General features: G+C 51.7%; 4 protein-coding genes across 4 annotated transcripts; 1 reads left to right on the top strand and 3 right to left on the bottom strand.

Moving 5' to 3' along the window:
• Nucleotides 1-1,221: 1,221 nt before the first annotated feature.
• Nucleotides 1,222-4,234, bottom strand: A1O5_11900 (uncharacterized protein; the record flags this gene model as incomplete). The annotated part of the gene is made up of 3 exons (XM_007752469.1): nucleotides 1,222-2,426; nucleotides 2,475-3,912; nucleotides 3,971-4,234. 3 exons carry the CDS (start codon nucleotides 4,232-4,234, stop codon nucleotides 1,222-1,224), a joined length of 2,907 nt encoding a protein of 968 aa, XP_007750659.1.
• Nucleotides 4,235-5,271: 1,037 nt separating this feature from the next.
• A1O5_11899 (pyruvate kinase) lies at nucleotides 5,272-7,173 on the bottom strand (the record flags this gene model as incomplete). Its single annotated transcript, XM_007752468.1, has 7 exons — nucleotides 5,272-5,599; nucleotides 5,654-6,487; nucleotides 6,536-6,657; nucleotides 6,709-6,789; nucleotides 6,839-6,885; nucleotides 6,944-6,988; nucleotides 7,056-7,173. 7 exons carry the CDS (start codon nucleotides 7,171-7,173, stop codon nucleotides 5,272-5,274), a joined length of 1,575 nt encoding a protein of 524 aa, XP_007750658.1.
• Nucleotides 7,174-8,040: 867 nt separating this feature from the next.
• On the top strand, nucleotides 8,041-8,550 carry A1O5_11898 (uncharacterized protein; the record flags this gene model as incomplete). The annotated part of the gene is made up of 3 exons (XM_007752467.1): nucleotides 8,041-8,046; nucleotides 8,104-8,186; nucleotides 8,406-8,550. 3 exons carry the CDS (start codon nucleotides 8,041-8,043, stop codon nucleotides 8,548-8,550), a joined length of 234 nt encoding a protein of 77 aa, XP_007750657.1.
• A 698-nt stretch (nucleotides 8,551-9,248) lies between these two features.
• On the bottom strand, nucleotides 9,249-10,942 carry A1O5_11897 (uncharacterized protein; the record flags this gene model as incomplete). The annotated part of the gene is made up of 2 exons (XM_007752466.1): nucleotides 9,249-9,391; nucleotides 9,556-10,942. The coding sequence occupies 2 exons, from the start codon at nucleotides 10,940-10,942 to the stop codon at nucleotides 9,249-9,251; spliced, it is 1,530 nt and encodes a 509-aa protein (XP_007750656.1).
• Between the last annotated feature and the right edge of the window lie 995 nt (nucleotides 10,943-11,937).

Below are 11,937 nucleotides of genomic sequence, written 5' to 3'. Positions count from 1 at the left end.
GCGTGCTGGACAGGGACAAGGACAAGAAAAGCCATGTCTGAGTCTTTTTAGCTAGTCGACGGCCTCGACGAAGGCTTTTTCATTTGGCAATTTCCATAATTCTGCGGGACCATTTGTAGGGGGTAATGGGCAATTGGAATTCTGCACGTGCGTGTCGGACATACCACGTACGACTTCAGACCACGGAACAGAATCTCTCCGGCCAGCTTGCAGGGAAGAAGGAGCATTACTGGAGGATGACGATGGATGATGTATCACTCCCCCCTCGGGCTTTCCTTTTTTCCCCTCTCTCTCCTTCTCTCTCTCTCGGTCTCTTTTCGGTCTTTCTGGTGGCATTAAGCGGAATTGAGAACTGGGCTTGTCGCAAAAAGATAAACTCGATAGATATCTTGGGTCTAGTATTAGCGAGGACGTAAGTAATTGCAAGACCTTCTTGAACGAGAGCATCCCTAGGTATCCTCTTGTCACATACCCAGTGGTATTTGGTCCTTGTACGGACGACGACGAAAAGTTTCAAATAAAGGGATCTAAGTCTGCTGACACCATTCACCCGCAAGCAGGGGATTTTCCAAATGGTGTCTTCGCCCACGAGGAATTGCAATCCAAGGGCCTGCTAGGGCGACAAGACCTGGGTTTTAGCTATTGCTACATCGAGACAACGCTGGGACGGTGCTGGGACTTGAGAAAGTGGAAATCATGGATGGAATGGGCCGATGCTGAGAATCGTGATGCCTTGTCTTCGCCACATGGCGATATAGCGTCGTTGCTATCACATGTCTAGATTGTCCGTGCTTCCGTTCCGTGTCTGCCAGGACAAGAATAAGAATAAACTCTTATCTCTCCCGCTGTGTCTCTTGCCGTTCGAAGGCCTGTTGTGACATGACATTCGTCTTCAAAAACTGAACTTGGGTGCTTCCCCAGTACAATCAGTGTTTGTCAAATCCGTGTCTTGGAGTCGTTTCTGCAGGCTTTCATTGTAGATATGCCCGGAAGATGAGAAGATCCATCCTTGACAAAGCCTCAAGACGATACATTCCACGCTCGCCGACATAACATGGTAGACTGAATTCATCCAGTGCGCTGTTGCAGCATCTGATCCGCAAAACGTGTTCGTCCCTGTTACATATTGAATTGATCATCCCAGACAAATTGCCCGCATTGCGCTCTTAAAGCCCCAGACTCATCATACCACATGTAGCGATGTCGCCATTATAATATGAATTAGGAAAAGTCATCCATAGCCCTATCAACCAACTGGACACCATGAGCCTGACCACTCGCGGAAGGATGGCTCGAGGCGGCATCCTCACTCAGTCCACCACTATTAACCCCGGAGCTGGCAAGTCTTCTGCTCAGACTCCCTGAGACAGCTGATCTCGACACACCCACCGGCTTGCGGTCGCTCGTCGCAGCAATTCTCTTGAGTGAGCCCGGCCGGGACCCAGCATTGGAGCCTGTAGATGCAGGAACAGGCGAAGTGTCGGATTCCTGGTCATGGTCATCGTCGTCTAGTGGCGGGGGAATGTGCGGGCCCGGCCCTCCCCCGCTGAAGGTACCAGGTAGATTCAAGCTCGCACTTGTTATGGAATCTGGCGAAGAGAGCACTTGATTTTGTCCATGGCTTTGGCCGTTTGTGGTGACTGGATATGCCGATGCGCCCTCGAGATTTCTTGCCGTTGGTGGAGATGCTGCATTCCTCTCCACGGCACTCTGATTCCGCGCCTGAATGGGCGAGGACTCGTTGCTTCCAGGAACCTCGAGACTTCCTCGCTTCGTTGCGGACGGCAATCCAACACTACTCACACTCCGACCATGACTTCCATCAGGCCTGGGGCTCGCGACGACCGGAAATCGTCCCACACTCCCATCCGTGCTCTTATCGCGCCTATGTCGATTCGTTGGTGCCGGGGACTTTTCTCGTTGTCTTTGTTCTCTCTGTTCCGTGATAGCCCGCGCACGAGCTTCCATGTTCGCTCGTCGAGAGCTCTCATCTGTAGTGCTGACGGCACGTTGACGGCTGGAGAGACTGTTTGATCCTGAAAGTGTAGATGACTGGCGCTTAAGTTCACCGAAGATGGCTTCTTTATGGTCGAACAGGTCGCGAATCAGACGATACGCGTGGCGGTCTTCTAGTGTCAAAGAGTTTTCTGTCCGTGGACGCAAGATGCATGGAGCTAGAACGTTAGCAAGTGCCGAAACATATGCCTCGTCTGCCGATGTCAAGTCGATTAGACGCGTGAAATGTGTAGCTATGGCGTCGAGAGTGGCAATATTGTTGAGGCGAAGTTGGCCAAGGGTAGATTGTAGGACTTTGATTCTGGGCAAGGCATCGACTGAGTCGGTGGATATGGGATTTGGGATTGCGTCGGAAGTCGTCGCGTAGATCGTCTTGATGATTTCGTACACTTGTGAGGAGACAAGCGAATCTGTTCCAAGTCAGCGGTTATGTCCTCTGCAGGTTTCCATAGACTTACCTGGCAACTCAAGAAGGTACAGCTTCAACACACTCGCGATAATAGGCATTTCATATTTCTCGAGGATCTCTCGGGCCACCGGAGCACCATTGTTGATCTGATTTCGGAGGTGATGGGTTGCTGCCAGAGGGACATCCACAAGCCAGATATTCCGTCTGGTCTCATCCCCTTCCAGATCAGGGTAGTGATTATCGAGGAACGTGAGTATAGAAGTGACAATGATAGGGACTCTCTTCCGGTCCGCTCTCGCTCTCGCTTCCAGGTCAACACCAAAAGTCTGGTCATCCACACTTCCGTAGTAGTTTTCGTAAGGTACGACTTTGGGGATGAATGCGCCTGTCCGGTAATTCTCAAGCAGATATCGCAAGTCTCCTAATGGTTGGATGGTTTCCTGATAAAGCATCATGTGATCAACCTGGCTCTGGAAAGATGGGATACTATTGCTGATGGCGCCCGAAAAGTCCAGGATTACAGACTTGATGGCCTTCAGACGATCTGTTTCGCATCGCTCCAGGAATTTTAGGTGATCCATCATCGATTCTTCGAGGTTGCATCTCAGCAGGTCAAGTCTTCGAACGCCGGCTTTGTATTTTTCGTCTGCCTCTCGAGCCTCGCGTTTCAGCCGGTCAGCCTGCGTCTCGTTGGGGAATGGGTTGTTCAAGGGATTCCAGCTCGACAAGGTCTCAGTGATATTCCCAACTGTTGGCGACTCCAAAAGTCCATCTACCGACGCTCCAGTAGTTGACCTGCTCAACGGCTTTCTCTTCTCGGGCACACCCGTTATTTGAAAAGTCCGCGGCTTCCACTGGTATTTCATTCTTGAACTGTTGGCGAACGTGTTGCCCATGTTTCCTATCAGACGCAAAAACCCACGATCAATGAGATCTTGTCCAATCTTCTCTGCGTACCCAACACTCGACGCCTTCATGTGTTTCTGGATGTAGTCAGTAATATCAGTGCCAGCGGAAACATTTTGATACAGTCCCAGTATGGGGACTCTGTGTTCGCCCAAGGGGATCTTCTCGAGCATATCGGTAAGAAGCGATTTCAGTCTCTCGGGCGGATACGTTTCATCGCCAATCTCGACAGGTAACTCGTCGATTTCTTCTTCTGGAAGAACAATCTTAGGCGGCGGGGGACTTTGTGGCTTAGGACTCTCCTTCGCCGGCCCCGCGAATGCCATTTTATTTTCCTCTTCGAGATCCTCCACTAATCTGCACTTGTTGAAGTAATGGCTTCTTAGCTTCTTGACCGCCTCTGCTTGCTTATCGTGTGCCTTGATCTTCGCCTGTAGGTCGTCCTGCGAGCTTTGTATCCGTGCAGCGTGTGAGTCGCACCATCTCGAAAACGGATTGACGACGAGTTCGCGAATGTTGTCAGCGATTTTTCGATGGTTTTTGGAGGCTTCGACCATCTCGCCCCGGACGCCTTCATATGCCTTCGAAGCGAAATAGGTTAGCAAACCGTTGAAGAGGAGCTCCCAGTGGACCATCTACCTTTCTTGTACTCGCGCCGTCATCTCTTGCAAATCCGCTCGTCATCCGATCAATGGTTGGTGCGATATCTCCCAGGCGGTCACTGTACATTTCTTCCGCGTCTGCTCTCATGCTCGCAATTGTGAGCACCTGCTGGTTCTCCACCACGCCCTGCTGAAGCTTCTGGAAGAGCACTCCCAGTCCTCCGGCATAGTCGGCGGACCAGAAGGAATCGGTGAAGCCGGGCACCTTTGGCCTCCCAGCTGGAGGGTTCTCGGTCCCCATGTGTGGTGATTGACCCTCACACGAATCCAATCAATTGCTGGCTTGGAAGAAAGACGTCGCCTTACGCTGGCAAAGTTCGTCAGGGCACTGGAGGCGCAGGCGCAGGTTCCTTGAACAACGTCGTGGGCACGGAGGGTAGGATAGGTTGAAATGGGTGGTTACGCAGGTTCGTACACGGTTGCCGCGAGCGCGCCCGAGATGCGAACAGACCGTCACTCTCGTGGAGAAAAGAGGAGATAGAGGGATCTAGGGATAGCTAAGGGATATTGTCAGCGTATTTTTGAGCGACTCGAATAAATTCATGGCAGTTAGGCTGAATCTGAAACGGAAATTGAAGATGTCGTCTGGGGCCAGGAATAGCACCTGCTGTGCCTCTGAAACATTATTGAGCGGGGACAAGCGCCACAAACCCAAGGTGCCAGCGAGCGCAGCTGATCCTCCCGGGCCTTTGTCCACAGGGCATATTTACCCAAAGGGGCCCTGGGCTCGCTGGCCAACTGCGCCACGGTCAGTGGGCGCTGGGCACATGTCAGGACTCCTGAATGCTAGAAATGCACCAAGCTTTTCCGCCTCGTGGCCCTCGCCTACGATACGAGGTATATACTCAGTCTTCTCCCGAGTCCCCAATACAGCCATGGTGGCCATATCACGACTAGCTGCTGACCTGCTGTACTCCCAGGTATGGTCTTGTGTCAAATGCAAATCAAACGGGTCAACTGGTGTTTGGAGTGTTCATGGGTCATTTTCGTAAGAATATTCGAACCGACAGTCCATAAACGATAGTAGTACCTTTCCTTCATTTTTCCCGTCGACCTCCACAGACACACACACACGGAATTCTGCCGGGCCTTTCGACGTAAAGTTGGCAACAAACCCTTTTTCCTTGCTTGCTCTCCTCTATTGTCCGGTCAGCAATCCCTGCTTGCTTTGTCACTTCAAAATCGCCTCATGCCCCTCGTCGGAGACTGCGGCGGGGTAAACGACGACATGACAGGTATCTGTCTCGCAGGTGCGGTGAAGAAGTCATCGACGGTTAGTCAATCCTTGAGACCCAAGTCTTCCTCCGCAGGTACAACACGAATGGTATTGGTGTGACCCTGTCCACCTCTCCAGCCTTGGACGCAGACAACGCTGTCACCTTTGGCCAAAACACCAAGCTTGATGGCCTGAGAAATACCCCACTTCAATCGCTTGTCCACATCCTGTTGCCAGTCAACTCCACGGAAGTCGGGCTTTGCTTCAGGGAACAGGAACGGGTACACTCCACGATACAGGTGAGCATAGCGCGAAGCAATGGCATTGCGTGTCACCATGATGATTGGACACACTGGACGGTATTTGGATAGAAGTCGCGCTGAAGAACCGCTGATTATAAAGATCAGTTGAAGAAACCCAGAGCTACGGCTTAGGAGGACTTACCTGGTTGTCAAGACGAGAATAGCGCCTGCGTTCAGCTCCATGCTTGCGCCCACGGCAGAGATCGCAATCGACTCCACAGTCTCAATAGGACGAGGGCAGCTCGTCCTCAGCTCATCGAACACATTGGCATAGGGGATGGCAACTTCGGCCAACAAACAAGTTTCGTGCATCATGGTGACGGCTTCCTTGGGATAATCACCTTTGGCCGTCTCACCAGACAGCATCACACAGTCCGCTCCGTCGAGAACAGCATTGGCAACATCCGAAACTTCGGCTCGGGTAGGTCGAGGATTCTTGGTCATGGACTCCAACATCTGTGTCGCGCAAATGACAGGTTTGCCCTTCATGTTGCACTTGGCGATCATCATCTTTTGGGCAATGAACACCTTTGCGGCCGGAATTTCAATGCCCAGGTCGCCACGTGCGACCATGACACCGTCAGTATCGGCGAGAATCTCGTCAAAGTTGTTCATTCCCTGTTGGTTCTCAATCTTTGCAATGATCTGGATCTCCTTGCCCTTCTCACCCAGGACCCGTCGAATATGCTTGATATCATCTCCTCGTCGGATGAACGAGGCGAAGATCATGTCAACCCCATTTTTGACACCAAACTCCAAGTCGGCAATATCCTTCTTGGACAACGGGGGAAGGTCAACGTCCGTTCCGGGGAGGTTGACGCCCTTCCTGGAGGAGATCTGCCCATCGTTGAGAGCCCGCACGCGAAGGGTCTTGTCATCGACTATCTTGATGACTTCAAAGGATTGAATGCCGTCGTCGACATAGATCAACTTGCCGACATCGATCACTTTGGTAATATTCTTGTAGTCAACGTACCTGATGCGAATTAGTCTTGTTGACGCAGCTGGCATTGCTTCAACCTACAGGTTCTTGTCGTCGCTGGCGGTCTGGTATTTGTCGTCAGTAGTGATATTCAGTTCAAGGCCAGCCTTGATGGCAATGTCTGCGTCCCCAGGAGTGTTTCCTGTCCGAATCTCCGGTCCTTTCTTGGAGAAGTCAGTCCTGGCCTTTCTAATAAAGCTTATAGCGCCACTCACGGTATCGAGAGCGATCGCAACGGGGCGACCTGGATAGTCTTTGGCCGACTTTCTGGTGTTGTCAATGACGGATTGGTGGTACTTCTCAGTATTAGCTTCATATGCTTCTCCCGTAACAAGTTTTGTGTACCTCGTATGAGCCGTGAGAGAAGTTCATTCGGACAACATTGAGACCAGCTGTGACCCGTTCAGTATTTATGTTCCTCCTTTTGAAAGTATTGTCCCTCCCACATACCCTTCCTCAGCATGGTAATCTTGTCAGCAGAATTGGTCTTTGGACCTGTCCGAGACGATCTCAATTAGCTCCCACTCTCCCAATTGTTGGTGCTCCCTATGGGAAAACGTACCAATGGTGCAGATAATACTGGTCCGTCTGTGGTTCTTTTTGGGCTGGTAGTCGATGTTGAGGTTGCACTGCCATTCCAGCTTAGTGCGATTGGCGAGATGGTCCAAAGCGTCACCCATGTTGTCCGATTGATTTGAATATACACTTCAAGCGGTGAGGGTTGGGCAAAGAACGCAGGACTGCGGTTGAGAGTGTCTCAAATAGCGGTAGTCGGCCGCCGAAGGGCTGAAAGTCAGGGAAAGGAACTTCGTCAGTCACAAACGTTGCAAACGCAGGACACAGTCACAGAGGTTGTCACAAGAGAGAAGTCACTTACTCTTGACTCGATGAGAGATATGGCGGGAAGAAGGGATTCAGTAACGAATGAATAGCGGTTGAAGGTATCACCGCTCAGCAAAATAAAAAAATACGGCAGCCGCTCGCGACGGGCAATGGTTGAGCTCAACCCAGCTTAGTTACAGTAGCAGCTGGGTCGCCGAGTCGCAGGCTGAATAAGGATGGAGCTCTCACGTCACCGCTTATCAGGGTTTGAGGATGGGGGTGGCAGCATTCACACGCTGTAAATATCAGGCGAGCTATAGGCTAGTGAAACTCAGCAATTGCGATGGGGGCTCTGTCGGGCTTGGTTGGTGCCGGAAGTGCAGATGGGGCGAGGTCAAGAGAGGTCCGTCGGGCCCCATTGAAACCTTGCGGGAGCTGAAGAGAGGGGGCCGCAAGGGCCGCCAGCTTCAAAGTTGCAGCAAGTGAGGGGCAGGAGTCACCCAACAGTCGCAGCCAAGAGCTGATAAGATACGCGACTTCCGGCGCCGTAACAACATTAATCCGGCACTGCCACTTACTAACTCCTCGGGTACCGGGGAGATGGCCTCCACCTGCGTCTGAACATCACATGTGAACAACAGGCAGACTGCATCCCGTCCTCTTCCATTCTCGCTGCTCATCCTCCTTCCCAATATCACAGTAAACCCTTCCCAATCCCCTTCGCCATGGTGGTAAGTTTCCATCAATTGCATCCAATCTCAGAACATGTGGACCAATAACATGTACAGCTCGGACGCCTGACTCACTACGCCTTTGACGCCGTCCTCATATCTGCATTTCTCGCTGGTATCAAGAGAAGCACTGGTCTCACGTACGTACACCAGCACCCTTGGGCCTTTCCTCCGACTCCCTCTTTTTCCTCTGTACAGAGTGGTCCATTGAGGAGAGTTGAGCTGGAGTGATGGGAAGTGCGACACGCAAGCACGAAACCTGCAAAAGTGGTCCCACGAGCTGGCTCTTTGTTCAATGTCTTTTCGCATTCTCGCCTTTATACCTCAAAACTCACTGATTCTGATATCTGACACAACAGACCAACCAGTGTCAAAGCCTCGTCGCTCGGCGAAAGCAAAGAACTGCAGACATGGGTGGACCGTTACCTCGGAGTGGGCGAATGGGTGATGGACCAGAGTGTTGCCTTCATGGGCAGCAGTAGTTGGTTTGAACGAAGGCGATGAAAACAACACACGTTTCAAAACACATCTCCCGAGCGATAAATTACACAGAGTTGGTGTACAGGGAGAACTTTCTTGTCCAGGTGAACGCAGGGGCTGGAAACGCTTTCAGGAATATACAGAGGAGGTTCCAAGAATCGGCAAGTAGCATGATTATCCGGCGTCAAAGGACAAGGGGGTGTTATCCTTCCGGGCCTGGGAAGAGAATGGGACGCGCGGTGTGGGAGTGCATATCTGTCTGGAGGGGAGGATTCTGCGTTGGAATATCGTGTGGCGATATACTCAACTCCTCAGGTCATGGAATTGTTTCCATTTGGCCGAATGCGCAAGAGATCGTGCTTTGTCACTGTGCTCGTGGGCGAGATCTTCTCAGCGTACACCTCGCACCTCACAACAAAGCCAGAACACTATTGCATCAGAAAAATTCACGCCGAATCTAAATGCGCATAGTGAACTTCTTGCAAATCCTATAAGATGGACTGACATGTTCAGGCTCTCTTACGCTGAAGACGACTGCGAATAACCCGACTTCGATCACCAGTTGCGACATCAGCCGTCAACGCCGTCCGTACTATGAAACAACATACCATTATCCATGGTCATATTTAACAGTAGCCGATCCACACCAGCACATCCTGTGTTGGTATACACCCATCTGTCCCGAAATCTATTGCAATCTCCTCCTGCTCTGTCTCTTACCACTATCCATGCCCTCCACGGAAAGTATCATCTATCAACTGGTCGAGATCGATCCTCTCGTAGAAGGAGATATGACCGTATGGCACCCAATACTGGGCCAATTTATTGGGCGAAATCATGATAAGCTGGGAGGGAATGAATTCGTCTGCACCAAATCAACAAGCATTAGCGCTGGGCTGTCTGACCAGGAATAAACAGTGCTACAAAAGGGTCGGCGAAGAGGCACGGACTTGGCCATGGATAGGAAACCCGGATGAGATATATGGTCCAGGAAGAAAGGAGGAGGAAGGCGGACATTTTTGGACTCACCATTCTGAAATCCCCTTGCAGCGACGTGCCCCCTGCTTCTCACCACCCTCGCCCCCCTAAACGGATGTTCCTCTGCAATTCTAATCAATCCACCAGGTCCAATGTCATCCGCCACGAAAGTGTACTCTCCTCGCGGAACGTGGGGATCTCCCGTTAGTTTGACCGCCTCGATGGAGCCTTTGTATATGCCCTCGTCTTCATACATTGCCATCATGTCGCGTTGATATTGCGACTGGGACTGAGAAAGCTGTTCGTCTGTCTGCTGGGCAAGCACCGGTTCGTCCAACTCATCTTCCTCGCTCTCGGCAGGCAAGTCAATTAGCCCTCTCAAATAGGCGTCCGTGGGTCGACGTTCAGGAATCTCAGGGCCTTTTTCCGACTGCATGACCAACAGAAACTCGCATCCGTGGCTGGCGTAATCGCCCACAAAGATACCTTGGTAAGGCTTTTCCTTTGTCGGGGTGTACAACACCGGATCAATGGTACTCCACGTCGAGACTTCTTCACCTATCCTAATCCCGAAGTGCGCCATGCCTGATGAAAATTGGCTCCAATGCCTGAGGCGAAAGGTAGTCTGCGAGATCTGATCGTATTTTTGCGGTTTATGTCCTGACCCGCGGAACTTATCCACGCTGGCGGCGCGCACGCGAGGCATATCGGGGATTGTTCTTGGTGGCCAGAGAGCCATGGATTTGTTCTGCAAATGTAGAGGAATGTCTCTGCTCAAGAAGAAAGAGGCAGACGTGTTGTGTCCGGGCCGTCCAACAGTCATTTTAATCTCGGCTTCCCACCAACCCTGACGGGTATTGAAAGGGACGATGTCATGCGGCAGTTTGAGGATCGGGTCATCCAACCAGAGGTGCACGCGTGGATGGAAGTTGTGAATGACCACACTGGGTTCATAAGGCCAGAGAAGACCCATTGATGGAGTCCTCTCAGCCAGAAGGCGGTATCCCTCAATACAGCCTCGCCGCGGGTCGAAACGGCAGATCATCACGCGGCCGATGTGCGGTTCATCGGAAATCCAGATCTTGTTTCGGGGCACGAACCAGTAGGGATGATGCGTGATGTATAAATCACGATGCGAGGATGAAGGATACGGATCCGACGGAAAGTCTTCTGCAGGAATATTCGGGCGAAGTAAGTTGGCCCAGAGAAGGTCATTGGAGGCCAGTCCTCGTAGCCGACGACAACACCGAGAGAGTGAGACGAGTGATTGACATGGCAGATAGCATAGTATTTGATAGATGATCTCGGAAGGGAGTCGGACCAGCGCTGCTTTCTGGTGGTCTACCGAGTTGGTAGTTGTCATCGAGGTGGCCTCATCAGGCGGTAGAGGAGCCATTTCCTCGATATCGTCGGCGGTATGTCGGCGGAAGAGGCCCATGGCCTAGAGCCCAAAGACCTAGGGCGAAGATTAATGATATTGCCAGCGTGGAAACACAAGGGAGTGGGAAGAACTAGGAAGATAGAGAATTTGGGGGGAGTTGGGAATTGGCCATGCGGTCATAACATTTAAACACTGGGATTCTCGGAGAAGCAATCAAAAGGAAAAGGCTGAGAAAGGATCTTCCATCTGCCATCTGCCCACCCCGCCTTTCGCCTTTATGTACGTACTACCAATTCCCAGCTTCCTTCTGCAGCCATGGGCGCTTTCGCTCACGAGCTGACAAGCACGCGATCGTATTAGTAGAGGTGCGGAATCGAATCTGGATTGGAAGAGGCAGCCGATGAACTCGAGACCTTGACTGATCAGGAAGGTGAGAACAAGTGAGAATCAAGCGGGCCATTTGTCGATGTCGCTTGTATGGGAGGCCCCGCATGAAAATACTATCTAGTATCAAGGCTACTTAGGGAAGGGGAGGAGGAGTCATGCCGGAGGACTTTATACGAGCTATACGACAAAGGATCTCTGCCTACCTGTTCAAAGAGGTTACTAGCTTGCCCAAGTACAAATCTCGTACACAAAGTATCCCTCACAACACTGATGGCTCGATATTTCCTCCCTTGGTCATCGAGGTGGAAAAACCTATGTGGCGTTCTCTTCAATTCCACCCTAGGGCCACACCCCGACCGAGCCCATCGCCGTCATTCCGTGGAGCACCAACTCACAGGTTCAGGACGGGTTGCTTGTATTATGGAGGGATCCTGTAATGGATACTGTCTGATCCATCATGGTAACTTGCCGTCGCGATTCCGAGATCCGCAAAGCCACAAAGTTTGGAAGCGAACAACGAGGAGGCAGCGTCAGCCACTCGAGCCGTCACTCGCCCGCCTGTGCTTGGCCACAGAATTTTGCTTGAGGACACGGAACGACTGAGCGCAAGGTGTCCCGGCCTAGCTCCAGTGCGGCCTCCTCCTCAGCCTAGAGTTCACATCATG

This window comes from Cladophialophora psammophila, assembly GCF_000585535.1.
Source record: "Cladophialophora psammophila CBS 110553 chromosome Unknown aczJe-supercont1.29, whole genome shotgun sequence".
Lineage (NCBI taxonomy): Eukaryota > Fungi > Ascomycota > Eurotiomycetes > Chaetothyriales > Herpotrichiellaceae > Cladophialophora > Cladophialophora psammophila.
Note: the sequence above shows the minus strand (reverse complement) of the source record. Positions and strands in the feature narration are given on the sequence as shown.